The sequence below is a fragment of the Gallus gallus genome, chromosome 8 (assembly GCF_016699485.2).
Source record: "Gallus gallus isolate bGalGal1 chromosome 8, bGalGal1.mat.broiler.GRCg7b, whole genome shotgun sequence".
In the NCBI taxonomy this organism is placed as follows: Eukaryota; Metazoa; Chordata; class Aves; order Galliformes; family Phasianidae; genus Gallus; species Gallus gallus.
Window position 1 is genome coordinate 27,230,137 of NC_052539.1, and position 26,405 is coordinate 27,256,541.

The 26,405-nt window shown below is 40.9% G+C and overlaps 2 protein-coding genes across 9 annotated transcripts in view; one reads left to right on the forward strand and one right to left on the reverse strand.

Moving 5' to 3' along the window:
* The window catches only part of DOCK7 (dedicator of cytokinesis 7), an 88,029-nt gene that overhangs the window by 43,624 nt on the left and 18,000 nt on the right, over window positions 1-26,405 (reverse strand). For all 8 annotated transcript variants that reach the window (XM_046944708.1, XM_015291142.4, XM_015291141.4 and 5 more), the window contains exons 3-14: window positions 24,984-25,159; window positions 24,741-24,809; window positions 22,156-22,285; window positions 21,837-22,049; window positions 21,367-21,452; window positions 19,677-19,743; window positions 18,364-18,513; window positions 16,375-16,455; window positions 14,673-14,838; window positions 13,868-14,010; window positions 11,880-11,973; window positions 10,127-10,289 (exon numbers count right to left, since the gene is read on the reverse strand). In XM_046944708.1, the coding sequence (XP_046800664.1) occupies window positions 10,127-10,289; window positions 11,880-11,973; window positions 13,868-14,010; window positions 14,673-14,838; window positions 16,375-16,455; window positions 18,364-18,513; window positions 19,677-19,743; window positions 21,367-21,452; window positions 21,837-22,049; window positions 22,156-22,285; window positions 24,741-24,809; window positions 24,984-25,159 (1,538 nt within the window). The remainder of the gene's footprint in view (window positions 1-10,126; window positions 10,290-11,879; window positions 11,974-13,867; window positions 14,011-14,672; window positions 14,839-16,374; window positions 16,456-18,363; window positions 18,514-19,676; window positions 19,744-21,366; window positions 21,453-21,836; window positions 22,050-22,155; window positions 22,286-24,740; window positions 24,810-24,983; window positions 25,160-26,405) is intronic.
* Window positions 1,591-9,363, forward strand: ANGPTL3 (angiopoietin like 3). Its single transcript, NM_001135122.2, has 7 exons — window positions 1,591-2,156; window positions 3,021-3,131; window positions 3,674-3,794; window positions 4,471-4,584; window positions 5,200-5,295; window positions 6,280-6,552; window positions 7,829-9,363. Exons 1-7 carry the CDS (start codon window positions 1,659-1,661, stop codon window positions 8,008-8,010), a joined length of 1,395 nt encoding a protein of 464 aa, NP_001128594.2. The 5' UTR covers window positions 1,591-1,658; the 3' UTR covers window positions 8,011-9,363.

Sequence of the window (26,405 nt, forward strand, 5' to 3'; positions counted from 1 at the left end):
GCACGTCTCTAACCTGACTTATGTAAGCTGTATGGAATTGAGCAGAACTAGGAGAGCCACGGGGTATCTCCATACTGGCCTGCACCTATCTCATGCCTCTTGCCAATTTGTCAGCCTGTCTCGAAAGGCAAAAGGATTGTACAGCTGCTATATCTGAAGGGCCAGAAGTAACTGTTACCAATACACTGCAATCCAAACAAAGCAAAGGCTGTCTGAATCCTCGGCAGCATGCATAGCAGAGCTCAGGGCTGTCCTCGCACTCCTGCTCCCCCAGTCTTTGTACAGCACAGCCAAAGCCAAGACCTTCAAGACGGCCTGCTGCAGCAGGACACCTTCCAGGACTGGAAATTACTGGACTGTTCTTCACAAGACAGCACTGCACCTTTGGGTTGTGAAAATGCAGTGCTGCTTCCCATTACAGAACTCCGATTATTGATTGGATTTAAGAACAATTCCCACATTTGCTTCCAACCTTCGCCTACAAATCCCTTTGAATAAATCCCCATTCTCTCCAGTGTCAAGACTGCTGTTTTTGTATGCATTATGCAGATACTCCAGTGAGCCTGATTCAAATCTTACTGGTGCAAACGATTCCAATTAATCAGAGATACTTTCATGTTATTTAATTATTAGGGAGGAAGGAGCAGGTTAACTGCACGTTATCAGCCCTTCATCAGACAGAAGTTCAAGCCAAGTTGAGCAATGACCTAAAAACCCTTCAAAGTAGAAACTATACTACGCATGGACTGATTTCTTGGATTGCTATGAGAAAGAAAAATACCTTTCATTCATACTGCAATACTCCCTGAAAAACAAACACTTTCATGCAGAGGCCCAGTGCAGAGCCGGACATTCATTTCAAAGCACCTATAGACTTGCTTTATTCACTGAGAATCTTAAAAAGCAAGGGGAATTGTAAGGTGAGAAATGAAAGCAGGACATTATTTATCTCACCCACCTCTGGAAAGCAGCTCTTAAAAAATAAGCTTTACATGGTGTAAATTACTGCACAAACCTTAAGATGGTAGAATCACATCCAGGCAATCTCTGGACCTAATTCCCACTTTCTCACTTAATCTGAACTAGCTGACAAGCAAATCCACTGCAGCACGATGAGTTACATCAGAAAATGGTACAAGATGAGAATCAGATTGTGTGAATCACCGGAGAGTATTTCGCCCTTCCCCAGCTCATCTAAAAGCTGCATAACCTGAACTGCAGCGTCCAGTGCTCCTAAGTAGGGTAAACCCTTCTACAGTCCTAAAGGAATAAGAGGAATCATCCAACACAAGAAGCAATGTAGGCTCTTTAGTGAGATTATGACTCACAATTAATCTATTAATGAGTACTGTGCCAGAAACGCATCCTACATTATCAATTACATCTTAAAACAGAATGTCTAGCAGATGGAAAAGTTCAGAGCCAGTTTTATCAGCAACGTGCCTGCCTCTCAGGTTTACCTTCCCAGGCATCAACCTGGATTCGAGTGGGTTACAACTGTTCAAATTTGTTCAGCTTAATGATCAACTTCCCGGTCCGCCTCTTCTGAAACGAAGAGGAGTATAAATAGATTAAATTCTTCAATGGAGCATTCACACAGCAAAAACTATTCGGAAAAGTCTCTGCTGAACAACCAAAGCATATCGGGAATAGAAAACATGAAAATCATTCTACTCCTTCTATTCGTTGCCCCACTTGCTCTTTCAGTCAGGGCTGAGAAGGACTTTGCTTTCCTTGATTCTGCTGCAACTCCTGAGACAAAATCAAGATTTGCCATGCTAGATGATGTCCGGATCTTAGCCAATGGACTCCTCCAGCTTGGGCACGGCCTTAAAGACTTTGTCCATAAGACAAAGGGGCAGATGAATGACATCTTTCAAAAACTTTACATTTTTGATAGGTCTTTCTATGAGCTCTCACTGCAAACCAGTGAAATCAAAGAAGAAGAAGAGCAACTCCGACAAACTACTGCCAGACTGCAAATCAACAACGAGGAGATAAAGAATCTCTCGCAGGAGATGAACCTGAAGATCGAAGACCTCATACAAAACAAAATCCGGCTGCAAGAAAAAGTGTGGGGACTGGAGGACAAGGTCACTAAGTTGGCCATTATCCAGCCTACAGTGCAGGAGACAAATGAAATTTCTTCACTCAAAGTAAGTAGGTTTGTGAAAGTCCTTTACACCTAAAGCCAAAGTAAACTGTAATGCTATTCTTGGTTGTTATACATTTGAAACTGATGTTTTCCCTGCAACTTCACTGCAGTACTACTGCGTGCTGAGCAATAGCTCACCACGGTAACCTTAAAGAATCAGAGAAAATGGTGAAATGATTGGGCTCTGTATCATTTCAGTACATCTTGCAAATCAATTTTAAGGAACTCTGTAATAATAACGAGGGGATAAAATTAATTGGGAAAGTGATTTGCTTATGAAGTCCGAAGCTTCATATGTCACTGGCTCATTATGAGTCAATGCACTTGGATCTGTCTGCTCAGCATAAAATTAGGAAGTTTTAACCTTTAGAGAGGGATATTTATAGTTCCTGTATGACACCTGGAACAAAGAATTTTGTATGTGTTAACAGTTTTAATGTCAATACTTGCAAATACAAGGGTGGGTATAAAATTTTCCACTGGAAAAGGAAGTATGAAATGGATTCTGCAAAAGTATAAAATGGTCAACAGCTGGAATCGCTTCTCTTTATGGTCACTGCCATATATTTAGTTTGAATCAAGGAGCAACTTCACAGAATGTAATTGTTTTGCACGTGGACATGGAAGGAAAGTAACAGCAAGAATAAAAGTCTATGAAGCTGCCAGTACCTCCCCTCAAACAAGCATTAAAATAACCTGGGTGCTCATTCCAGTGGCAAAGAAATTTGCACCTTTAGAGGAAATGCAGACAACCCCATGGAAAATGCAACGTGAAATGGTTTGTGCCTCTCACAATTAACCCCATGATGTGTTAGGTTGGCACAGCCACTCTCTAACTGCAGCCTCCCTCCTTTCCCACCCTCAGGCCTTTGTGGAGCAGCAGGACAATCACATCAAGCAACTCCACAAAATCGTGGAGGACCAACATGTGCAGCTGGACAAACAGCACAACCAAATAATGGAGCTGGAGGACAAGGTATGTGAACCATCACATTTCTTGCTTCTGAATTTTACATCTCTTGTGATGTTTCGGGAGCGTAGAGGATGCTAGACATGATTCTGACCACAGGTGGGTACCTCTTCAGTTGAGAGTCTGCTGTGCTGCCAGGCTGGGGGCCACAGCCATTACATGTAGCAATGGAGATCACAGCCTCAAACCACTGCCCATCAGTAATAGGTTCCTCTATTTCCTGACTGCTGTTTTTCTTTTTTTTCCCCTCTTATTATCTATTCTATTATTATTGTTCTTCCCTTGGTCCTTTAAGCATCATCACTTTCCATCTCTTTTTCCTTTTCCAATATTCACTCCAATAGAGAACCACGTTCTGCAGCCCCACACGTGTAACCATAAAAGACGGGCATAACTGACGCGCTCATATTTAGTTTATGAAGAGAGGAGGCTGAAAAAGGGAAATGCCTTTTACAAAAATAACTGTGATCTGTGCTCTTCAGGTGTTGCAATTATTTGTCTAATAACTTGAGGGCCTTGGGAAATTAACAGTCTGTAATTCTTGCCAGCTGAACCACATTGAGCTCCAGGAACTCGCAGAGAATTCCTTCATCGAGGAGCAAGCAGAATCAAATGAGGGCAGCCCCTTCCTTGTGCACAACTCCACAGCCGTAATGCACAAACTGGAAGGTGAGACCACATGCCTTACATGCACTACAAAACACGTTGTTGGGTTTTAGTAATCAAGGACTTTTATATTACATGGAGCACTTCTGCAAGGAGCTGGATTTTCTGCTTTGGAAAACATATCATCTGTTTAGCCATGCTATGTGTATACTTGTCTATGGGGTGACATACAAACAACATCCAATTGTGCCATCATTCTATCCTCAATCTTTAGCCTTCATTCACCCCATCTAAATACATGCTGTGACAATCTTTGTACTGCCACTTACTGATGCCTGTCTTGCAGAGTATGAGCAGCCAATTAATTTACTTCAGCTCATGACAGGATTTGGAAGACCCTTCTTTAAAGTTGAGATGCATTTCCAAACTGCAGCAATGGGAACGGTATTATTGGGAAAGTTTTAAGGTGGGGCAAAGTCCATTTGCCAGAGTCCAATCTTAAGCCTTACACATTTTCCAAAATTGCCTAAACTGAAACTGGGCCAAACTTAGAAAATGTACATCAGCTGTGTTTCCAAAGCACTTGTCCATTCCATGGCATTTGTTGTAATAATGACCGAAAAGACTGTTTGAGTTTCTGTATCAGCCCTACCCTACGGAAAATTCAAGTTACAAAGCTGAATTAAAACTTAGCACATCCAAAACAGGATGTGTAATTGCCCAGTGTTTGCTTTCCTAGGTGCCACTCCTGACTGCACTGCTCTCTACAATAGCGGCATACGCTCCAGTGGGATTTACACTATTAAGCCCAACGGCTCAGAAGCTTTCGATGTCTACTGTGAAATGAAATTTGGTAAGACAGCTGTGCTAGCAACAGCCTAATTTTCTAATCTTCCTATGAGCCAAAACACTGTATATTACCCGAAGTACATAAAAACTTAAGTGTGAGACTCAGCTATATCAAACTAACCCAGTGAGGTGAGCCCAGGAGGCAGGATTCCTGTATCGTGTTTAGGAGAGCCATATATGTGCCCAGAACTGCGGTTGCGCCTACCCAAGCTCTACCTTTGTAAGAAGCTCACTCATTTGTCTGCTCCCTTGGCACTGCCCAGAGATTAGAGGTAGTTCTTACACTCTGGAGTGCCGCCCTATGCATGTCCTCTCCAGCTTCCCTGCTGAACCTCTTGTCAAAGCCAGATGGGGAAGAGTCTGATGCAAATGTAACAGGGCAACACAATATGTTTGTGTGTGTGTAAACAGAGTGACATGCAGTTGCCCTGTGCAAAAAGACTGCTTTGCTTACTTTTGCTGAAATATCTGCAACTGGGTTGTCATGACCCGGGCAGGAGAAAGATCTCACAGAAGTGCTAGCCAGCAGCAGCCTATTGGCTCCATTAAGCTCCATCTTCTCTCCTGTGTTTTAAGCACTTAAGCCAGGTTTATGATTTATTTTCCTCTGCATTCACAGGCACTTCCTGGACAGTAATCCAGAACAGAGTGGATGGATCACTAGATTTCAACCAAACCTGGGATGCCTATACAAACGGTTTTGGTGATCTCAATGGTAAAAAAAAAAAAAAAAAAAAAAAACACTTATTTTGCTTCATTTCTTCATCAAGGTGCTATCACTACTTTCTCCCAAACTTCCTGCAATCATATCTTCCTAACAACCCCCAGACCGAGTTGTTCAGCCCCAGACTGTGTGTGCTCCCTTACACAGCATCACTGGCTGCCCACGAGGTGCCCAATGTCCTCTCCCCTGGCTGGGCAGGCTGAAGAACCACCCCTGTTCACCTGTTAACCACCAATTCCAAAGAATTTCCAGCACCAAGGGCTGCACACCAGCCTCTCCGCCTAGAACACTTCCCCTGTTTTTCTTTTACAATTAAGAGTCTACTTTGGTTTAGAAAATATTTTTTATTTTCTGGGCAAAGACTAAAACTTCACTAATTTGGGCACCATAACTGGCATACTTCCACCTCTCTTACAGTAAGGAGCTGCAGTATCTCAACCTCACCCCAGTTTGGGATAGCAGCTCACAACTGCCTATGCTGTTTGTCTGATGCTATTGAAAGCTATGGTTGCCCCTTTATTGGTCTCCAGTTCTCATATACTAAACCAAAATTAGAAAGAGGTAAACAAAGAGTGCAGCAGGAGACCTCTGAAAAGATCAACAGTTCCCAAGGCTCATGTTATTGATTTAATTAAAGCAATGAATAGATCCTTTTAAATACTGTATTTTCACATACACCAAACACAGGTTACCTGTAAAATTCAATAGCAGTGAGAGTGCTGTGGGTTTTCAGGGAACATTCAATCCATAACCCTAAAAACTCTCCTCCAGTAACCTCCAACCTCAAATCCTCACCTCTGGCATACCTTGATTCTGACGCTGTGCTGCTTACTCAAACAAATAGTCTCAAATAATGTATTTTAAAGGTGAATGAGTTACCTGAGGTATGGTTTAGATATAGATATCTGAAAAACATGGTAAATGCATTCAGATTTGGCTCCATAATCACAACCACTATTTATTATGATTTCACAGAGGAATTCTGGCTAGGCCTGAACAAGACCTACTCCATCACTAAGCAAGGGGACTACATCTTACGGATCGAGCTGCAGGACTGGAAAGATAATAAACGTTACATCGAGTATGCATTCACCCTGGGAGGCCCTGAGACCGACTATGTGCTGCAGCTCTCTCGGATCTCCGGGAGCATCCCCAATGCACTGCCAGAGCAGACCGAGCTGCGGTTCTCAACTGCGGACCGTGACATGGCCGTAATAAATGACCTCGACTGCCCACAGAACTACCTAGGTATCAGTATGCTGGGTGCACGAATGTGGTTGTTCCCTTGCTAAATGAAGGATGGCAGTTTGCTTTATGAGTGTTTACTGATATTCGCCTGGCTTTGGAAGCAGAAAAGAGAGAGCAGCTGCAGGAAAGAGTGGGAGATGTTTTTTGTTGGGCTCTACAACATCAAGGTTCTTTTCTATTTTATAGAAAAGCAAAGCAAAGCAAAGCAGAGAGAGGTGGAGCAAACAGCCAGAGTTAGAACCAGCAGAACTGGCTGAAATAAAATCTAAGGCTGGGATTGTGAGCTACAGAGTACAGCTCCTCCTCTGCAGCCAGCTCTGGCGTGGCAGATTGTTTCTTCCCTACTTGCGAAAGCAAAGAGGACAAATTGACTCTTGGCTTCATTTTGACTACAAGCCAATAGTTAAGAATAGAGGCAAGCTTCCATTGAAAGGAAGACTTAAGCTGTTTGTCAAAAGTGTATGCTAAAATTCCTCTCAAAAGAAGAGGAGAGGTGCGAGGCTAAAGATATCCCTCTCCTTAAAGATGATTTGTTTAAATGCTTCCTAAATTCACTGATGTTATGAAGCTTTTACATTTGCAAAAAGCAAACAATGCAAAAAGCAATTAATGATTAAACTGCAGGATACAGAACTCCCTGCCAGGCAACTACTTCACACAGCAAACATTTTGTTCATTGCATTCCCGGATTGAAAACTGGGGATGTCTGAAACAATGCTGAGTTTTATGTGCTGTAGTGACCATAACACAGATGGACAGACTTCCAAAGTGCTATGCTTGTCTATTTAGCACAGAGCCACAGCCAGTCCCTTACCCCTCGCCAGCTAAACTGGACTTCCAGTTCAAGATGGTGGTTAAGGACCTTGGCCAATAAAAAAAGTGATTTGTTTACTCGAGTAGATGCAGAGATTTACCAGTTTGTACTTGAGAAAAATATCAGTCAGTGTGTTGCGGAGCTTTATGGGAAACATGTGGAGCTGACCCAAAGGTCCCAGTTCAGTGGAAGCATTTGTGTGCACAGTTTTCTATGCACCACTACTTTTATGTGCAGCAGCCACTAACAGGTAGCACAACATTCGCACAGTGGCCTTCAAGTGGCAAGCATCAAGTGGCTCCATGAACAAGCAACATTTCATTTGGGTACACTGGGTAATTGTCACTCTTGCTGGAGCTGGCCTAAAGACTGATGTTGCTAATGGGAACTGTGTACTCAAGCTGAGCACTATAGGTTAAGGAACAGCTGACAGTAAGTGATATTACAATATTTTTTCCTTAGGAGGCTGGTGGCACAGCGAATGTGAGGAAACCAATCTTAATGGGAAGTATGTCACACCAAGGTCAAAAGGAAGACTAGACAGAACAAAAGGCTTATACTGGAAACCTAAGAATGGAAGATACTACCTGCTCAAGTCAACCAAAATAATGATACACCCAACAGATTTAAAAATTTTTGACTGAATGCTCAACCGGATGCATTTCAGAACTAATACACTGAACATCAAAGAAATTCCTATTATGTTTAGTATCAGATGTGTGTCCAAATCCATACACTGTATGGTGCGTTCTCCAATGACATAAACCCTGGGGCACATATGATGGTCTTACTGTATGTTTGGTGAGTATTCTCATTCATCCTAGCCCAAACGTCAGCTTGCTAAAAGTTCAGAAGGGCTTTCATCTCCCTAGGATCAAACCCCACAACTTAGGAAGCAGATGCTTATTTATTTATTAGATAACATTGCTTGGGGGAAAGGGTTTTAAGGCAGCTGCATTAATTTCTGGGTAGTGCAGGAGGGTACAGGAAGTGTTCCAGCAAACAAAGTGTTGGCAAAGTACTACAGAAGACCTGTAGGTATTAAGACCATGGGAATAGAAAGAAATTATGTTTCATACAGTAGCTAATTGGATGTTTAGTTCAATTTACTGCTGTTGAATGTTCCTATGAGGAAATGAAAGATGAGCAATTCCCTACTTTAGGGTTCTGTGTATTTCCAGACAAACTTTTGGCAGTGTATGTCAGGCCAATTTTTGCTGCAGTACTGTACTCATACAGCTGCAGAGATGTACACACACAAGTAAGCCACAGTGTAGACCTAATCTCTTAGATATCACACTTCAAAAAATAACTGAACCATGCTTTCAAACTGAAACTTAAGGGTTAAGCTTCAAACCTTACTGGAAGGAGTGAGAGATTTTCTCATTGGAAACAGCTTCAGACCCACCCCTTTGTGACCTTTTAATACACCTCACTGAGAACTTAATAAGACCAAGAGAGCACAGGACAAAACGACTATCAGAGAACAGCTGAGTAACCTGTGCCTGTGGAGTCAATGGTACCATCCATCAAACCCTGTAAGCCAACCTGTGTGCTGCTGCTCCTAAGAACACATTCATATTTGTTTAACTTCAGCTGCAGAAACCTCCAAGGCAGTAGGACTGTCAGCATGCTTATGGAGGGCTTGATGTTTATTGATGAGGAACTGTTTATTGACAATGACCTCAATTCTGCACTTATACTGAGTCACATTGACTTGTCTATTTTATCTTGTACAGTATGGATTTTCTATTTCAACATTTGCAACCATACAAAAAATGGTCTTAACATATGATTTAGCAGAGTAAAGAAACTGTGAACGGAATGTGCTAACTGCACAGGAACTGCAAGGATACTACAGCTTCTTATGGATTTATTGCAAAGCAGGAAACACACAGTGCTGTGCTTTTGTACTGGAGTATTGTAGTGTATGATTATCTAACTTCTACCAAAAAAAAATCCAACAAAAACCACAATAAATTAAATTTCTGAAAAGACATGAGGTGTGGAACTTAAACTCTTCCTTGTAAGCTTTGTTTTCTAAAAGCCTCGTCTGTATTTATCAAACTTCAACAACAAGAACTCACTGATTTTGCAAGTTAAGCTGGTGAAATCACTCAGCTGAAGAAGGCAGTGCCCCTCAGAAGTGTATCATCATCAGTAATACTGCGAAAAAGCATTAAATTAATAGAGGAAAATAATGAAATCTGCTGCTGTCTGGAGCGTATGGTTATAGGAAGGTTATTGTTTTCTGAAAATGATCAAAAATATTCTTCCAGATCTTTATTTCTTTGAAGCATTGTAAACAAAGAAGCTGCTTTTAAATCAAAACGGAAAAAAATGAATGGATTATGCATTTTCCTCATTTTTAACCTCCACTGTAAATAAAAAAAATAAGCCCCTGAAAGTAACAGAAAGCAGTAAAACCGATCAGCTTTTACACACATTGCCTTTAGCACACAGAGAAAATGAAAAAAAAAACCTGCATAAATGTGAAAAGAACTCCACTAAGTTTTACTTTGTATTCTGAGAAACTAAGGAAGCTGTGCCACCCTCCTGCCCACGGCCAAGATTTACGCAACTATGTTAATCCCTGCACATCTCAGTGTTTTCTGCTGCGTCAGTCTGGACCCTTTCTGTGTCTCTGGCACAGCACAGCAACTGATGCAGCAAGTTTTGCAACAAACCAGCTGATAAAGTAAGAATCTCTGGACCTGCCAATCTCAGGCCTTGAAATGTGAGACGTATTTCAAAACTAACCTGTATGTGGTATTTGGAACGTAGACATCCCTGGCAGGAAACTCCAGGATTTCTCTTGTAGGTCTAACTCTGCTGTCTGGGTAAAGTTTGACTTGCAGCAACTCTGGAGTCAGGCAGTAATGGGGATTCTCTGGAGCTGGAGATATGTCTATCTTTAATTGAGCTGTAAGAAGAAAATGATTTAATTATGATAAACAGAACTTAAATATATATCAAAAAGCATATTTATGCTTTCTTTCTCTAGGTTAATACCCAGATTTCATAAATAAATTACAGCTTATGTGGATTTAAAAAAAAAAAACATGTAATGGTGAATCAAACTGGTATCTAGGACAATCAAAGTACTGCATGGTAAGAACCAACAGAAAAAAGGTATCTTAACAAATCCCAGATGCTGTTCTCATAGCTAAGTTGATGGAAATCTAAATTAATACTTACTGTGAAGCCCACCTAGCACTAAATATTGGGAATCTTGCCTATCAAACTGAAAGGATGTATCAGGAGTTGCTGAAAGCTAACCTGCAACAAGATTATTGAATTCTCTCCTTACCAAGTCAGCAGGCAGTACTGATTACACACACATTATGTGCGGACATCACTGAGGCTGGAATGATTTTGAACATTTGGAAGACAGGAGAGGTGGAAAAATGGCATCAGATGATGAAGGGGAAACACAATAAGGAGTGAAGGGCAAAAAAAGAAAAACTAAACATACAGATTAAAAAAAGAAAACAAAAAAAACAATTGGCACAGATCAGTTCTGTAGAGAAGTGCTGGGTGACAACACTGACAGTAAGGCAGTGTCCCAAAGAAAGTTATAACCATTAGAGAATGACAATCTCCTGAGTTGGAAGTGACCTGCAAGGATCACTGAGTACAACTCCTCAGACTTCAAAGACACTGGAGACAAATTCATCTGCTGTGGACAGATGAGGTCTGAGGAGGAGTGCACTCCGTGCAGAGCACCAGGCTTAAAGAAAACCATGGACAGATTTAAGGCACTCTAGCAGAGACCACCGAAACAAGAAGCAATTTTAAGATCACAGTCCTTGAGAAAAGGCTGAAAAAAGCCCCAACAGCTGCAAAATGGAGGCGAGTAAGAGTGAACTAATAACAGCATTCAAAGTATTTGAAAGGTTGTGATAACTGCCCTGAGGGCATGACATACCATAGTCAGCTCACGTTTCAGAAAGATAATTTTGGAAAGTTTTCTTAATACCTAACCTCACCACAGGGACCGGTGAGTGCTGGGAGATGAGATCAAAGGAAGCAGCAGAACTGCTGTCACAGGAGATTTTTAAGAACGGGTTAAGTAAATATTGTCAGGAATAGCATAGGTCAAGGACTGGTGACGTTTCAGTGCCAGCATTTCTATTTTTCTTTCTCAAATAGAATCACAGAATCAATAGAGGTGGAGCCTGTTCCTACTGACCAACTGGAGGCCAGCACACACCTCTCAGTTGGAGAGTGGTGTTCTACTCAGAAAAAGAGTTCTTCAGCCCTTACGGCATTTTGAGCTTTGGGGTTTTGTGTCCTCTGCTCACAGCTGCTGCTCTCAGTGTGGCAAATGCTGCACACACTCATACATCAGTGACAACACTGTCAGATAAAAATGCTGCTGGTCTACCAAGAATTATTGCCAACAATTTCCTACGGTTTCCTTCACATGCTTGCTTTTAAGAACTGGGCAGGAATTGGGAAGGACTAACCAACATGCTTAGTGTGCACGAGCCAGAAAGGTCTTGTTCAATACCTGTGATAGGTCTCAATCTCCGTAACACCGATGACGGCCGTCTCATATCAGCCAGGAACTTGTACAGATCTTCATCACTCAGGCGATCACCCTCCTGTCACAGAGATTATGTACACAACTCTTAAGGACTATGCAAGTATGAACAAACCATCAAATGCACGCTAGCCTCTTACCTCACACATCAAAACGTACCTCCCCAGAACCAGGTGTTAACATTAACATGCTGAATTACTGTTAATTTCTCCATCCCTTTTCCTTTCTTTTCATCTTATTAATCATCATGACAGCTGCAGGAACTTTTCATTGAAAACCTTTTGTCTCCTCATCAATATTATCTTTTTTAAAACTGCAAATGGTTGTTAGAAGATTTCCCCAAAATATCCATTTTTTAGCAAGTATAATAGCTAGAAAAAATATCCATCATTCAGATGGTGATCCTTTTCCTCTGCTTATCCTCCTTCCTCTTACTCTGCTTTTCCTTCAGTATGAGTCTAAGAGTCATACTTGACAAAAGCATTCTTAAGAAAGGATGGAAGTGAAAGGACTTCGTTGTCAATCTTCCCTGTGTCACATTCTAGTAGTTCAAAATTCTGTTATAACATTACAGAAAATGTCACTTTGCTACCTTCCAACTCTTCAAAACTAGAAGACATCTGATAATAAAGGTAATAAAACACATTAAGAAGACGGAAAGAGAAAATGCTCAGTGGTATTTGGTTAATTGTACTTGAAAGGATTAAAGGATACAAGACAGAACTAGACTTTGACATCCTTCTAAAAGGTATTTCCTGCACTGTTCTGTGTCACCGAGGCTCCAAAGACACCATTTGCAGAGCCCAATTTCAGTTACACTGAGTTTCACGAAAGCACTGAGTAAAAGAGGCCGTTCTTTACATGCCTTCCATCAGTATAACTTCATGCCCTGGATGACATTTCTCCTTCTTTACATTACTGAATTTAAGAGCAGAATGTGACTGGCTACCCACAGTGAAACTGGCATACAACCAAAGCAGTCAGAAAAAAAGAGAGCTTAATCAGCTTTCAATATATATAACCCACATCTTTGTAATCCCCATGATCAAGGAATCAGTCCAAAAAATATCTGGTTGTACACTATTAAATCCATTTTATACACGAAGGTGACATTCAAATAATAACTTTCCTTAACCAGATGTGGCATTAAGCAAACCTTAGAGAAAATTAATGAACTGGAACCATTTTCTAAGCTTCACTACAGATCTTATTCTGTTTAATCATATTTTCTACTGATTTTCAGAAAAATCCCAAGCTCTCGATAAGAAGAACTGCCAATCAGCGAAGAAGCATGAGCAATGTCCTGGTTTTTTGGGCACCATTGGATGTGCCAACTGCAAATTACATTCATGAACCTGTTTTTGAGCCCTCTAATGTTCCAACAGGATTCTCTGTCACCTAATGAAACCAACAGCATCAAGCAAGCATCACGACAGAGGCTATGCAACTCTTGGACTAGGACTACCTGGAATACTCTTTGTGACATACTAACCCAAAAAGTTATCCTCAGCTTTTGTGCATTTGCTTCTGAGAACATTTTGCTAAAGATGTTTACCAAAAGGCCAAACAGTGGTTTTTCCAGCACACAGTAGAACAACCTGGAGCAAAACTAACTGACACTCTTCTGGTCGTTCTCCTGGACCATGTCTATTAGAGCGGTTAAGTCACTGTGCCTTAATGATGGTTTATTCTTCAAGCAAAAACAGCCAATAGTTCCAAGTTCTGTAATGTAATTACTCACAGTACACTTCCTGAAGGAATCCACCTTTCAGCTGCAGACCTGCTGGTGGCAGGAAGCACACAATCTAATAAACCCACAGTATTTTGTTCAAAGATATCCTGTGATGAGATACTAAAAGCATCACAAAGAATTTACTCAGATCCAAACTGATTTGTCACGATTCGATCACTCTGTCCAAGAAGCAGCTTTTCACTTAGATATTTTCATACAATACCTGCTTAAAGAAGTTTGTCACTGTCAGAGTAGCTGGTCTAAAACTGGTCAAATTGCAAGCCTCGTCACCGCTTGTGGTTCTCTCTAACGAACGCCTCCCAACGATACTGGAATTCCTTCTCTCTGACCACGACCCTTTGCGTTCTTCAAGAAATAAAACAGAAAGGGAGAGTAATTTTAAAACAAAGAAAAACAACCGTCCAAGAGCCTACCTTTGTACCAAGCAGGGTTTTCTATACAAGGAGACAGCTCCTGCCTTTGGAAATTATGCAATGAGCGTGATAGAAGAGGTGGTTATGCTAAGACAATCACACTCCTGAGGCATCTGGAGGCTATGAAGCACAGCCGACTACTTCTGCTCCTCTCACAGCAACCTCACCCCAGTGCCTTACTGCTATTATAAAAGTCTTTATCGTGTGGAGATTTATGTGTTTCCCTTGCTCTGAAAGATGATGAAGTTGGCAGTTTTGGGGATGCTGAAGAGCAGTTTCAGATGAGCTGTGTGGTTCGCAAAGATTAATCCACTCCTTTGGAAAATGTTCATCAGCCTGTAACGCTCTCTCACTTAGAAGCCTGGTTTTAAATAATATAACAGATGGTTTGCTTGTAAAATCCTTGAAAGATAAATCCATTTGTTATCATGGACTTTTCTGTTTCTTTTCAACCATGACCTGAGACTATGGGAAGGCCTAGGGCAGGGGGAGAAATGGGATTAAAGGAGCAATGGCAGATACAGGGTGCAAATCAAGACTTCCTGACACTGGATTTGTCCACACACACTTATATGCAGATGCCATACACTTTACCTCCTGTGCCAACTTCTACTTCTGTGGAATCTCTTTCCAAACTTCCAGCGCTGCTCACAATGTTCATTAAATGGATGGCTGTCCATGCAAAAGGCATTCGATATTTGCCTAGTCTTTGGCAAAACTGTTCTGCCTGGCATTTCAGTTTTTCCAACTTTTCCTTATTCTGAGAAGAGAAGATTAAACCCAAGAATGTTAAAAAGAGAGGTACAGAAACAAAGGTTCATTTCACAAAATCACTACACAACAGTGGCATCACTATGCATTATGCAGGCTTCTGCTTCACAGAACTGCAATCCAACCAACAGCACGAGGTACAGGACAACCTGACAGCCAGAGCAGCTGACTGTGGGCTCTTCAGCTTCCTCCACAGCCTGTACGATCCCTGTGAGCTCACCTGGCCCACTACCCTTCCAACAAAAACCAAATTTTACTCTATGAAGCCTCAAATGAAGTCTCAGCGTGACTTCACACAGCAGGCACTCAGATCACCTGGAGCCAAATGGGAAGCAGAGAATATTCCTCAACTAAGCAGTACCATATTCACGCTGCTAAGAAAAAGGGGATATGAAATGACTGCCACAATTCTGCATTTTAAGTAGCAACTTTTTGCTTCAGTTTGTTTAAAAAAAAAACCCATTGACAGAGAGCTCAATACCAACATTAAGCTGTGCTACTTGCACTCTTGACTTTCAGCACATGCTCACGAACCTCACTGCGAAGGAGACCTTGCAACATCACCTTTTCATCTACACTCCCTGCAAATCCAAAGCCTAAATTTCACGTAGGCACATTCCAACTTGTCAAACACAGGAAACAGAGGTTTTTACTTCTGTTTGCTGAATACCTCAGGTGAAAGGTAGTTGTTTTTCACAGTGTGGTGCAGTGACATAAAGGTACGGACAAAAAATGTGTCTTTAGCTCCCCCAGCTAAAGACACATTAGAACTTTAAGAAGGCACAGCTTTGTCAGTGTTTCAGGGTTAGCCCAGGCTATCTGCTGCACTTTAGAAGACAATGCCCAAACTGCTGAAGACGAATTAAAGGAATGTTAATGAAAAAGATAGAATACTAAAATACACGTTTTCTCATCTACCCTTACGACATGTAAGAACATAAGCTTTATCCTGCTGTTGAGTATGGGCCTTTAGAGTATTAGCAAAAAGAAAAATCAAGAGAAAATAGTGGAAAAAGAATCAGAACTGCACTGCAATTCAAAACCAGACTTGATGGAGAATCTCCTGCTAATGTACTTTATCAGTTTATAACCCTTCTAGAGCAAGGGAGAGGTACTATGATGGAGATAAGCAGTGGAGAAGTTACACTCTCACTGCACATTCACATCTAAACTTGCCTCCACTTGACCAAGCTAAAAGAGCAGAGGTGATCCTCTGGGACACACAATCACAGATGACTGAGCTTGATGGTTACCACACATCTCCTGTCAGCTGCAACAACTGATGACCTTTAGCTGTTCTTTCCCTGCATAGCATCAAGATTCAAGGGTCTTTGACTCTTTTCTGCCCTTCAGAATTTGACAAGTTTCTTAATTAAAAATGGATCTTTTTAATAACAGGAGCAACATCAATGACCGTTGAGATCATGGTGAAAGAAAACAATGTGACAGTGTGCAATTTGTTAATAAGAAAACACCTTAAAATGCTCATAGCCAAATTTAATCAAAGCATTTAAGAAAATCTTACCTTTGCTGCATCGGATTCTTTAAAAATCATGTAAGGCTCAGCACATTCCCCAATATCTCCCTGCTGTAATACTTTTTCAAGCTGAGAAGGGAAAATGAACCATTATAAGGACATGTATCCAGAAAGGATTGTTAAATTAAACAAACACGAGGAAACAAAAACATTCTTTCAGAAGAGCTGAAGCTTGATTTCCCTTTGTGTGTCAGCAACAGCCACTGCACTCAGCCTGTTAGAGCCATTAAGCTCCCAGATTTCCAGCTATAATTAAATCAGAAGAGTAAAATACGGGTTCAGAGGGAACATATACCAATTTGCTTCGGTTTAGTATGTTCTAGAGCCACTTTCAGCTCATTTTTAAGGTCTTACAGACAGTCTGCATTGTCATCGCCACCATCATTTTCAGAAGACTGCTCTTATTTTGGGTTTCCTTATTAAGGAACTACTGCAGCACCACAAGAAGGTGACTTCCATTGTGTTAAGACACACTATTCTAAATCAATGCGTTTTCAAATCAAATAATGGATTACTGTAGCTAAAGAGTACATATTTTCTTCTGAAGCCTCTGAATAAGTCAGTGCCCACTTAGCAAGAAACCCAGCTTTTGATAGAAATACCTTCCCTAGCACAAGCACACAGACTGTTTCTTTTAGAAGCATCCTGCATTCCACGCTTGCTGCTGTGCATGTGTTATTGTTAGACTACAGCATCCTTAACCTTCGCCCACACTTAAGAAGTGACATTTGCACTCATCAATCAGTACAAGAAGCCACACAATATAAAGAACAAGACTACTTCCCATCATATCTTACACTCCCTAATGAGTTTACGCCAGCAGTAGGAATTGTATAAAAAGAGGATTCACAGTGAATAACAAGAAGTCCCATGCAAAAATTCACCTGGTAAAGCACACCATGCATCTGTCTTCTTTACCCTTGACTTTATTCTTTTCATCATCAAATCAAAAAATCACTTAAGTAAATCACTACCAGCTCCTCTTGGATCACTGGTTTTACAAGCACTAACGTGCAGTCACAAGCTCTTTTGGACTGATCCCCATTTCAGAAACACAGGGTTATCTCATCCTCCTATCTTGGGAAAATCAGAAGAACGAATGTGTGTAAGACATGATTTTTAGAAGGAATTTATAGACAAAAAAAAATGGAAATCAGATTATTCCTTGAAACACTGAAAGCTTTTTTCCTCATCTGGGAATTTTGTGTCACGCTAGAAAGCCTCAATTCACTTTCAAAAGCTTACACTTCATGTAAGACACAGCTGAAGAAGAACTAGTACAAACTGCAGTCAACAGCATTGTCAAAAACACTGCTAGAAAGCAAAGTATCCACTGTCTGTGAACTGAAAGTATGCATCAAAATCCTCTGTAGAGTAGGATAATATTTATGCAGAGACAAATTCAAATGCCAGTCTGACCTCATAACATTTCTGTGCTCTTTCAAACAAATGAAAAAGAGAGAAAACTTCCATCTTTGTATACTTCATTCCAGGAGTGACCAATGTGGTATTTAATTTCAGTTATGGATCACACTCTCTTAGCAATTCAAATCTGTAAAGACATTTCAAAATCTGACTTAAGGGCATATACCTTTTTCAAAGGATATTCTGATTGAGATATATTTTTAAATGATTCATTTCTCCATCATTTTAAGAAGTCTGCATGTCATTTCACCTGAAAACCAAGGTCAGATTCCAGAAAGCTGCTCCATATCAAGCAAAGCTATGCACTTTTCGTACTTCTTCAATAATAATACTGTATACCTCCACTGAACTGCCCCTGTTACAAAGGAACTTAGTGTGCCAAGTGAGAGGGTTTGAAAGAAAACAAATTTGTGGTTCCAATGTTTATGCTTCTGACAATAAAATACTGCTCTGCAAGTGTAAGTAACAAGCTGGGTACTCATCCACACTTGGTTTTACTTTAATATAAATAGAAGTGACAGTTGTTGTTAAAATTTCTCCAGCATTTCTTACCTTTATTACCAGAAACACATCTTGAGAGGGATAGGTGATTGAAAAGATGGCAGACCTGGCCAGCGTGGATATAGCAGCAGGGGGGACGTGTGGACGGAGCATTCCCTTCATTTGTTCGGAGTTTAAATCAAAGTAGAAATTTTCTGAAATCTGAGGGAGAAGTTGGGTAGAGTCAGCACCACTTCTTCCTATTTCCTGTGAAATCCTCACCAACATGACGGATAATTTCAAGACACAAGTGAAAAAAACCAACAGCACCTCGTTTCTAATCCATGCGTAAAAAGAAAAGTATGACATAAGAGCAGGACAGTAGGAAAAGGAAAAAGAAGAGGAGCAAGTTAATATAAAGCTTTGTCTTCCTCCTGTAAGATATACAGTTCCAATCACAGGATTAGGAAAAAACTGCTATCTGAATTGTAATATCCAAATATTAAAATAGAAAACAATCTTCTGGAGGAGATCATTCTGGAGGAGACAGGGAGATTTCCACACTGAAACACCAAATCCTCTACAGCACTAAGGCTTCATTCAAGGCCAAAAGGAATGTGAGCTGGTTATCAACACCAGAGGTCACTAAAGAACTGACTAAGAGAGGGGAAAAAATGGAGTAATGAAATGATAAAATTGGCTTATGAAATGTGATTTAAATATTAAACAAAGTTCACATAATATTCCGCATGCTCTCATCTACACAACTTAAAACTCAATGCATTAAATTCAAGTCTCAAAGAGATAAATGTCAAAATGCATATTTTTAACATTTTTCTCTCTGCTATTGCTAATATCTTGAATTAGGAAAACTAAGAGGCTCTTTAAATATTAAAGATAGAACATAAATAGGGAATAAATGAATTCTGTATTTCCTAGAGCTCAGATATTGAAGAGACTGCTGAGTTTTGTTTCAATTTTAGCACGCATAACTTTCTTGTGCATTATTAGAACGTTACTTGGACACACAACGTGCTGAAGAGAAAAAGAAAGTCATAAAAACTTAAATAACTGAAACCTTTTATTGAGATTAAATTCTCTCCGGGGGAAAGACTTTTGAAAGCCAGGATTGGAAAAAATATATATACTGATTTCAGGCACTCACATATTAAATAATATTTTTAGAAAAGTAGTTATACTTCAACTGCTTTACTAAGCAGAAGAACACGTAAGGAAGCTCATGATGAAATGCCTCCATCACTCTTTCAACCACTTGGATCTCAATGTCCTCCTGAAGAGTCTGCTTTCAAAATGAAACGCCTCTATTTTATAACACAAATCTGTAATGCCTTCACTCAAATGTAAAGTAATTAAAAAAAACCTACCTTTTTCTTTTCTTTAACATCATACAAAGCCAAACTTGCAAAAATGGGCTCAATTTCTATCTCAAATCTTGAAAGAAACAAACACAGAGTCAAATGACTTGCATTTTGCAACAGAGAAAAATCATCAACATGCTGCCCAAATCCTGCCTGGCTAAAGCAACCACCAAGCACTGTTAGCTAAGATATCAGCCAACCTAAGGGCTTCTTGTGTTGAAAAGGGAAGTCTCACTCTCCTTTTTCTCCCCACTCCTCACCTGTCCTCATTCCTATACAAAACTGAGAATGGACTGAAATGCAATTCTGCCTGCACAGCCTACTCACGCAACCAACGTTGAATCCACAGCAGCATCCCCCAGCACCCTGTGCTCAGGGCTCTTCAGGCTCAAACTCTTTCTGCCATCAGGCAGAACATACAGGACTACATCATCAAAAAGGTATTTTCTCTAGTTCTACAACAAAAGTGAGATTAACTTGAAAATGAGCCTGCTCAGGTAATCTTACATTGAAAAGTAATCTTTTTCTTTTACCCACATTTCCCATTAGACTGAAAAATTTCCTGAGGAAGAGACCACACACTTCCTCTTGTGTCATTAAGATAGCACAACCTTGGATGCTAGCTATTAAAATGATAAATAAAGTTTCAGAGATTACTGTGGTACACAAACAAGCATGTATTTTGGCAGATCAGATATAAATTTAGAGTCAGCTCAAATAGCAGAAATCATAAATTTCCAGAATTTAACTTATTTGTGCTACAGACACCATCCTTTGGAGAGGAAGATCCACTGCTACTGCATATTATGTTGTTCCAGTTCATAAAAGGCTGCAAAATCAGTTCATCTCTATGGCTATATTAGGTCCTGGATTACTCTACAAGCAGGAGATATGTCCCACACATATATCTCAGTTATGAGCTGCAATGTAGTCTAACTGGAGCTCCCTAATAAGAAGGGTTGACCTAACTGAGGACACAGAAGATGAATACAGCAGTGTGGAAAATCAGTTTTGTACTTTATTTCTCCAAGGGAATAACAGTAAAATTTTACCTTGTGTTATTAGAGAAGAGTTATAGGCAATGAACCAGCTGCAGGTAACCCTACATTCAGGAGCTCCACTTCATTAAACTTGTTTAACAGGTTTCTATTCCTTCAGTTAATGCTTGCTAAGTATATAAAGTCTTCACTCTTAAAGGGACACAGTCAAGGTTGTTGAGCCTAAACTTTGACAAACCTTTGGTTTTCTAACACTGTAAAGTGTTAAACTTATGTTTTAAGGCTCAAGCACTTTTAATTTATTTTTCTTGCCCCACTTACATATCCTTGTTACAGAGCTGAATACCAATGGCTGGCCAATTGAAGAGCCCTACACAAGCACAGCCAAGATGTGTGCTAGTAATATGGGACAGGTATAGCTACAGATTGGCTGAAAAAGAATGCAAAAAAAGGCCAAGTAGAGTGAAAACCTCATATGTCACACTAATATAAAGGAAGTTTCAAAGATAAAATCATCTGATGCACATTACTGTGTTTGTTACACTTCACAGAATTAGCCTTTAAGCCTATGACCAAATCAAAGGTACAATGCTGTAAGGATATTAAACAAGATGGCAGTTATCCCAGAAGCATGTGGATGTAACAGACTTGAATTCTCAATTTCTATAATGTAGCTGTTTGTTGGGGGTGATACTTACTTAAGAGACAAACACTTCACCAGGAGTCTTTGGCCAAAGTGCTCTTTGGGTACTTCAGGAATGCTAAGTCGTTCTATAGGCTCCTCCTGAAACGTGTCCCAGGGACAGCAGTTTAGAAACAACACTTGTACAAACCACTAATACCACTACGATACAAGTACACATAGTGCTTTTTCCTTCTAAGGCACTGGCATCAACCTAATCTAAGGTTTATCAATGTGTTGTATTCAGCAGCAGCCACTAATACACTAAGTATTCCTACATTATAGGGATCAGATATCCATAAGGGAAAACAGATCTTCAGAAAGCAGCACTGAAAAACACTCAGCTCCTGCAAAACAGCTAAGGTTCTCGTGGAAATTTAACAGAGATGATCCTGACTCCTTTGAATCACTGGCAGACTGACACATTTCACATTCACTATATCCTCCACTTTTTTAATCTCACCCACAGACATATAAAAAAAATACCTCATCTGGCGCCGGGTGTAGTGCAAAAAGCTCCTTATGCCTATTGGACTTCCTCTGATCTTCATTGTGGTGGTCAATCTCTTCATTCGGGGTTCGGTCCAGTAGGTTTGGGAGAAGGGCATCTGGAAGGGAGTTCTTCAGATCAAAAATACTGCAAGCCCAGCTGCCCCGGGGAGTATCATCAATCGACATGGAGCGCCGTTTAAGGTCATCCTGAGAGTCAACAAATTAAAAGCAACTTACAATGTGAAAGGGACTGCACTTCTAAAATGCAACTATAAATTGGGTTTTAGGTAGCAAGGTTTGAAAGGTACATTACTTGTTCATCGTGGTAACTGTTGCCATCTGGAGCTTCATCAGACTCAAAGACCTGTTTGGGGAGCCCCTTTTGCCTCTCCTTCTGTTTGTCTAAAGTGTTGGGATTAAATCCAGTCCCCAGTTTGTGATACCTGAAAACAAAGCATTTCAAGCACATTTTTAGCATTATTTTTGATCCCAAACCCAGAAGCAGAATTACAGAACAAACCCAGTATTAGCAGTGTGGGCCATCTCAAAGCATGAACTGCCCTCTGCAAACAGTGTTCCCAGTCACCCTCCACTGTAGCTGCGTAATAATCCAACAACCAGTATTCTTGTACTACAGTGTGACTTTGTTCAACTCTAAAGCAATGCTGGATGATGTCCAAGGAATTATTATCAATGCCCAATTACGGGCATCATAAAATGAGCAATTGTGATGTCAAGCTTAAGACAGGACAATAACGAGGAGATGGAAGGACAGTGGTCCTGCAGGAGCAAGAATTGGCTGGGAGCAGACAATATTAACACCATGCACACCAAAGCACCAGCTTCAGGCTGGGCTGCACGAAGCACTGAGGTTCTGAGTATGCTGGAAAACATTTGAGTTTCTGACTTCAACTAAAATGAGCATCTTCCCAGAGCATCTTTATAAACAGAACTGGGTCCTCCAAAGCATTCCAGAGCTCAGGAGCACTTGCTAGTAAACAATCTGTCTGCTGTTGCAAAGACATTTCTTTGACTAACAAATTTTAGGATACCAAATGGCACTATGTCTGTATTCACACACACATATGGCCAGAGCCACAGCCTCCTTACAACACAAACTGAAGTCAAACTAAGTCAGTTCCCAAAGTAGTGCTGGTGTTGCACCTAGAATCAATTGTTCATATCCTGCCCTGTTTCTACTATTACCACAGAAAGATAAACACACACGGCAGACATGCAGATGTGCTAGCAGCGAGTAATGAATGGAAGGTGAAAGAAGAGGAAAGCAAAGGCATGTATTCATCCTAAATACCATTAAACTATTCACTTAATGGACAGATTTCGCCATCCCCAGATATATTTTGGTTATGAAGAACCATAGAGAAAGATTGAAATAAAGACTATTTCCCCTGGAGTGGAGGAGAAAGAAGAGCACAGAAGTAGTCATACCCTTCTGAAGCTCAATGAGGACGTTGTGCCCCCAAATCTGGCCAAGCACTTGTAACCATCCAGTAAGAAAGACCAAGAGAAACCAGCTACCATCATCAAGTAACAGAGTCCTGAACTGGTAGACAACAAGACCTTACTTGAAAAACAATTCAGTTCTCTCCAGTTGTGTTTTTGGGCTTCTGCTCTGCTACAACAGCAACCTTTTCGTTTCTATGCAGTGCACTGCTATGATTTTATCACAGCAAAAACTGTTAGGGATGCTCGTGGAACTGCCTCTCCTCTTCCAAAGGAGTAAGGCTCGGGCTGCAGCTCAGCAATCACTCAGCACACCCTCATCCCGCTCAGGCAACTCTAATGCCTTTAGCTGCATGCCTTCCTTGGCACTGACCACATCTGCACAGGACAGAAAGCTTTCCTGCTTCCAACTGAACTGGTGTAGGAAACACAGCCAGGTGTTGGAGGTCCCACTAGAAGCTGTGAGGTATGCCTGCTGAGTGGGTCACACTGCCCAAGCCTATTGTGCAGTCCCGGCTCTGCCCACAGTGGCTGGCAGTTAATAAAACATCCTCTCTAAAGTTTCCACTTTCTTTTTTTTTTTTTTTTTTTTTTGCTAAGAGGTTACAAACCACATTTTTATGAGGTCATCTCAGCACTGCAAAGCATATCTTCAGCATCCTCTGGAGCAGTGCTCCGGACAGCATTAAACCAGTGAATTGTAGCAACTGCCACAAGGGCAGAGCTGTAGCTGTAGTCAAGTCATTTTTAGGTGATGCACATCACATGGATCACTTACTCCTCGACAATAGCTTTTGAAGTCATCAGACCTTCAATCATCGGAGAGAGTATGTTCAAAGTACAGCTGCTCAGAAACTTTCCAGCTAATTCGTATAAATTAGTGCATATTCTCTCAACAGTTAGCTCATTAGGTAAAGGCTGCGACAGTTTAACCACTAGCAGGCATTTGTTTAACCTGTGCTCTTTCCCAAGGTCTCTTTGTGAAGCAATGAATGAATGCTGCAGCACGCTGCACCTTAAGGTGCTTGCATCTGCACATGTAAACCTTATGTCTTTACAAAATAACTGCAACTTCCAGGAAGGACCAAAAACATATGAAAGAAAGCAAACGCTGACAGTAAGTTTAATTCCCTAAAGTAATTTTACATTCCCTGCTCTCTCAATACTTTAAAGGAGCTGCAGTTGATGCAAATGGCCTAGATTTTCAGAAATGCCCTAAGGGGTTTTGATGTCTATGAGATCTAATTTTCAAAACAAAAAAGCATCATTTCAGCTAAACACAAAGCATCGGTTCAGCTCAGCAAGGCAACTAAAAGCCAAGGCACATGAAAGCAGTAGCCAGGAAAACCATTTTCGAGCTTCCTCGTACCAGCTACTGGTCCTGAGAAAAACTGAAATATGAAATCAAGCTGACAAACGTCACAGGGAACTCACTTTCTGTTCACAATTGCCCAGTCTTCTGTGTAACTTCTCACACAGTCCCTCACGTGAGGGTCCATCTCACTGTTGAAAGAATAAAGAACATCTTTAAAGGGATAGACATGACAGTGGTTTTTTGAACATGCAGATTTTCACTTTAGGCAAACACGGACATGAATCCCAGGCTTCACCCTTGCAGATATTCAAATGCAGAACAACTGATTCCCTCTGGCAAGGTGCTCCCCTGGCTCCTCCTACCTCTCTTCAGGAACAGCTGACACCAGCGTTCGACATTCCCGGGGGGTGTACACAACCTCGATGTCATCGGGAGGGAACTCAAGCAAGTCTCTCAAGGGGCCAGACTCGACTGCAATGGGGTGTGTGATAAGGTAGTCCTCCAAATCGACGGGGTCCACTGCTTCTGTAAGCGGCACCTGTGGGAAGGCAAGCAATGGAAGGGTCTTAAAACAAGGACAAAGAAAACAAACCATGCGTGTACTACTCTGTTTTCTATACCAGCTCTTCTGCCTTGCTGTGGAAATTTGATCTAACGTCAGCCTGTAATTAACCCAAGTGGTATTAGCCCCAGCAAACAGATATCATAAAGCTATTTCTCATGTCTTATCTTTTATCTAATAGTTCTTTGGATACTTCTATTGTGCCTACCATCATCATCTCAAAAATACAAACAGAAAACAGAGGGAAATCCGTGGGGGTTTTCAAGAAATTCATCAGTTTGCTTCTAAATCAGGTATTATACTTTACTTGCCATGTAAGTGACTTTGGGTTTTTTTTTCAGCTGCTGGTCTGATCACAAAAGGGACCTTCATCCTGATTCAAGATGCAAAGAAACCAAACCCTCTCACACTTCAGCACAGCCTGCGGACAGGAATGCAAAGCATGGCAGATTTACCAGCAGCACATGCAGTCACAGAGCCCTGAAGACTAAAGCTATTTCAAATCAGGTGACTTTTCCAGGGAACACAAAACACAGCACTTCTCTGCACACTGAACTATCTCTTCTCCTGACACCGGGGACCTTTGGGGCCCAGATTACTTAGCCCACACCCAAAGCGACTCCACTCCAAGCAATACAGATCCTTATAAAGCATCTTTTGAGGGCACAGAGCTTGCCCATGAAGCACAAGGAACAACTGAACAGCCACCCATGCAGAGGAGCAGTAGGTTTCACTGGAAGCACTGTTTTCAATATAATGCAAAGAAGTGAGCTAAAAAGGCCCTTCCTTTTCAATGCATAAGCTAGACATTGCATAATGGTGTATTTTAACATATGCATATTACATAAGTACATATATATTCTGACCTGAGATCACCATACTATGAAGCTGCACATAAACAGGCATTAAGAAAATGAAACACCAAAAACACGTTTTGAGGAACCCAATTCTGCAGCAAGTGACACGCTTCCTAGAATTCCCCAGCACAGCCCAATGAGGCTTCACATGAGTCACAAAAGCACATTAAAATTCAGCAGTTTTTCCTCCTGCTGCTCTTTCCAGTCACCCAGATGACTTCTGCGAGACCAGGAAGTTATCTTTCTTTGGAGGTTATTTTAATAAGAACACTCAGTACTCATATTTTAAGCGCGTTTCTCTAAAGCCTTGTTATCCCAACCAAAAAAGTCTACTTTTTAAACTTAGGCTGCCAAGAAGTTCTGAA

Bases quoted from the DNA above. Each gene is read 5' to 3' on its own strand.
- ANGPTL3 (NM_001135122.2), top strand. From the start codon at position 1,659: ATGAAAATCATTCTACTCCTTCTATTCGTTGCCCCACTTGCTCTTTCA. The intron at 3,132-3,673 runs GTATGTGAACCA...AATTCTTGCCAG, and splicing joins TAATGGAGCTGGAGGACAAG to CTGAACCACATTGAGCTCCA. The intron at 3,795-4,470 runs GTGAGACCACAT...TTGCTTTCCTAG, and splicing joins CGTAATGCACAAACTGGAAG to GTGCCACTCCTGACTGCACT.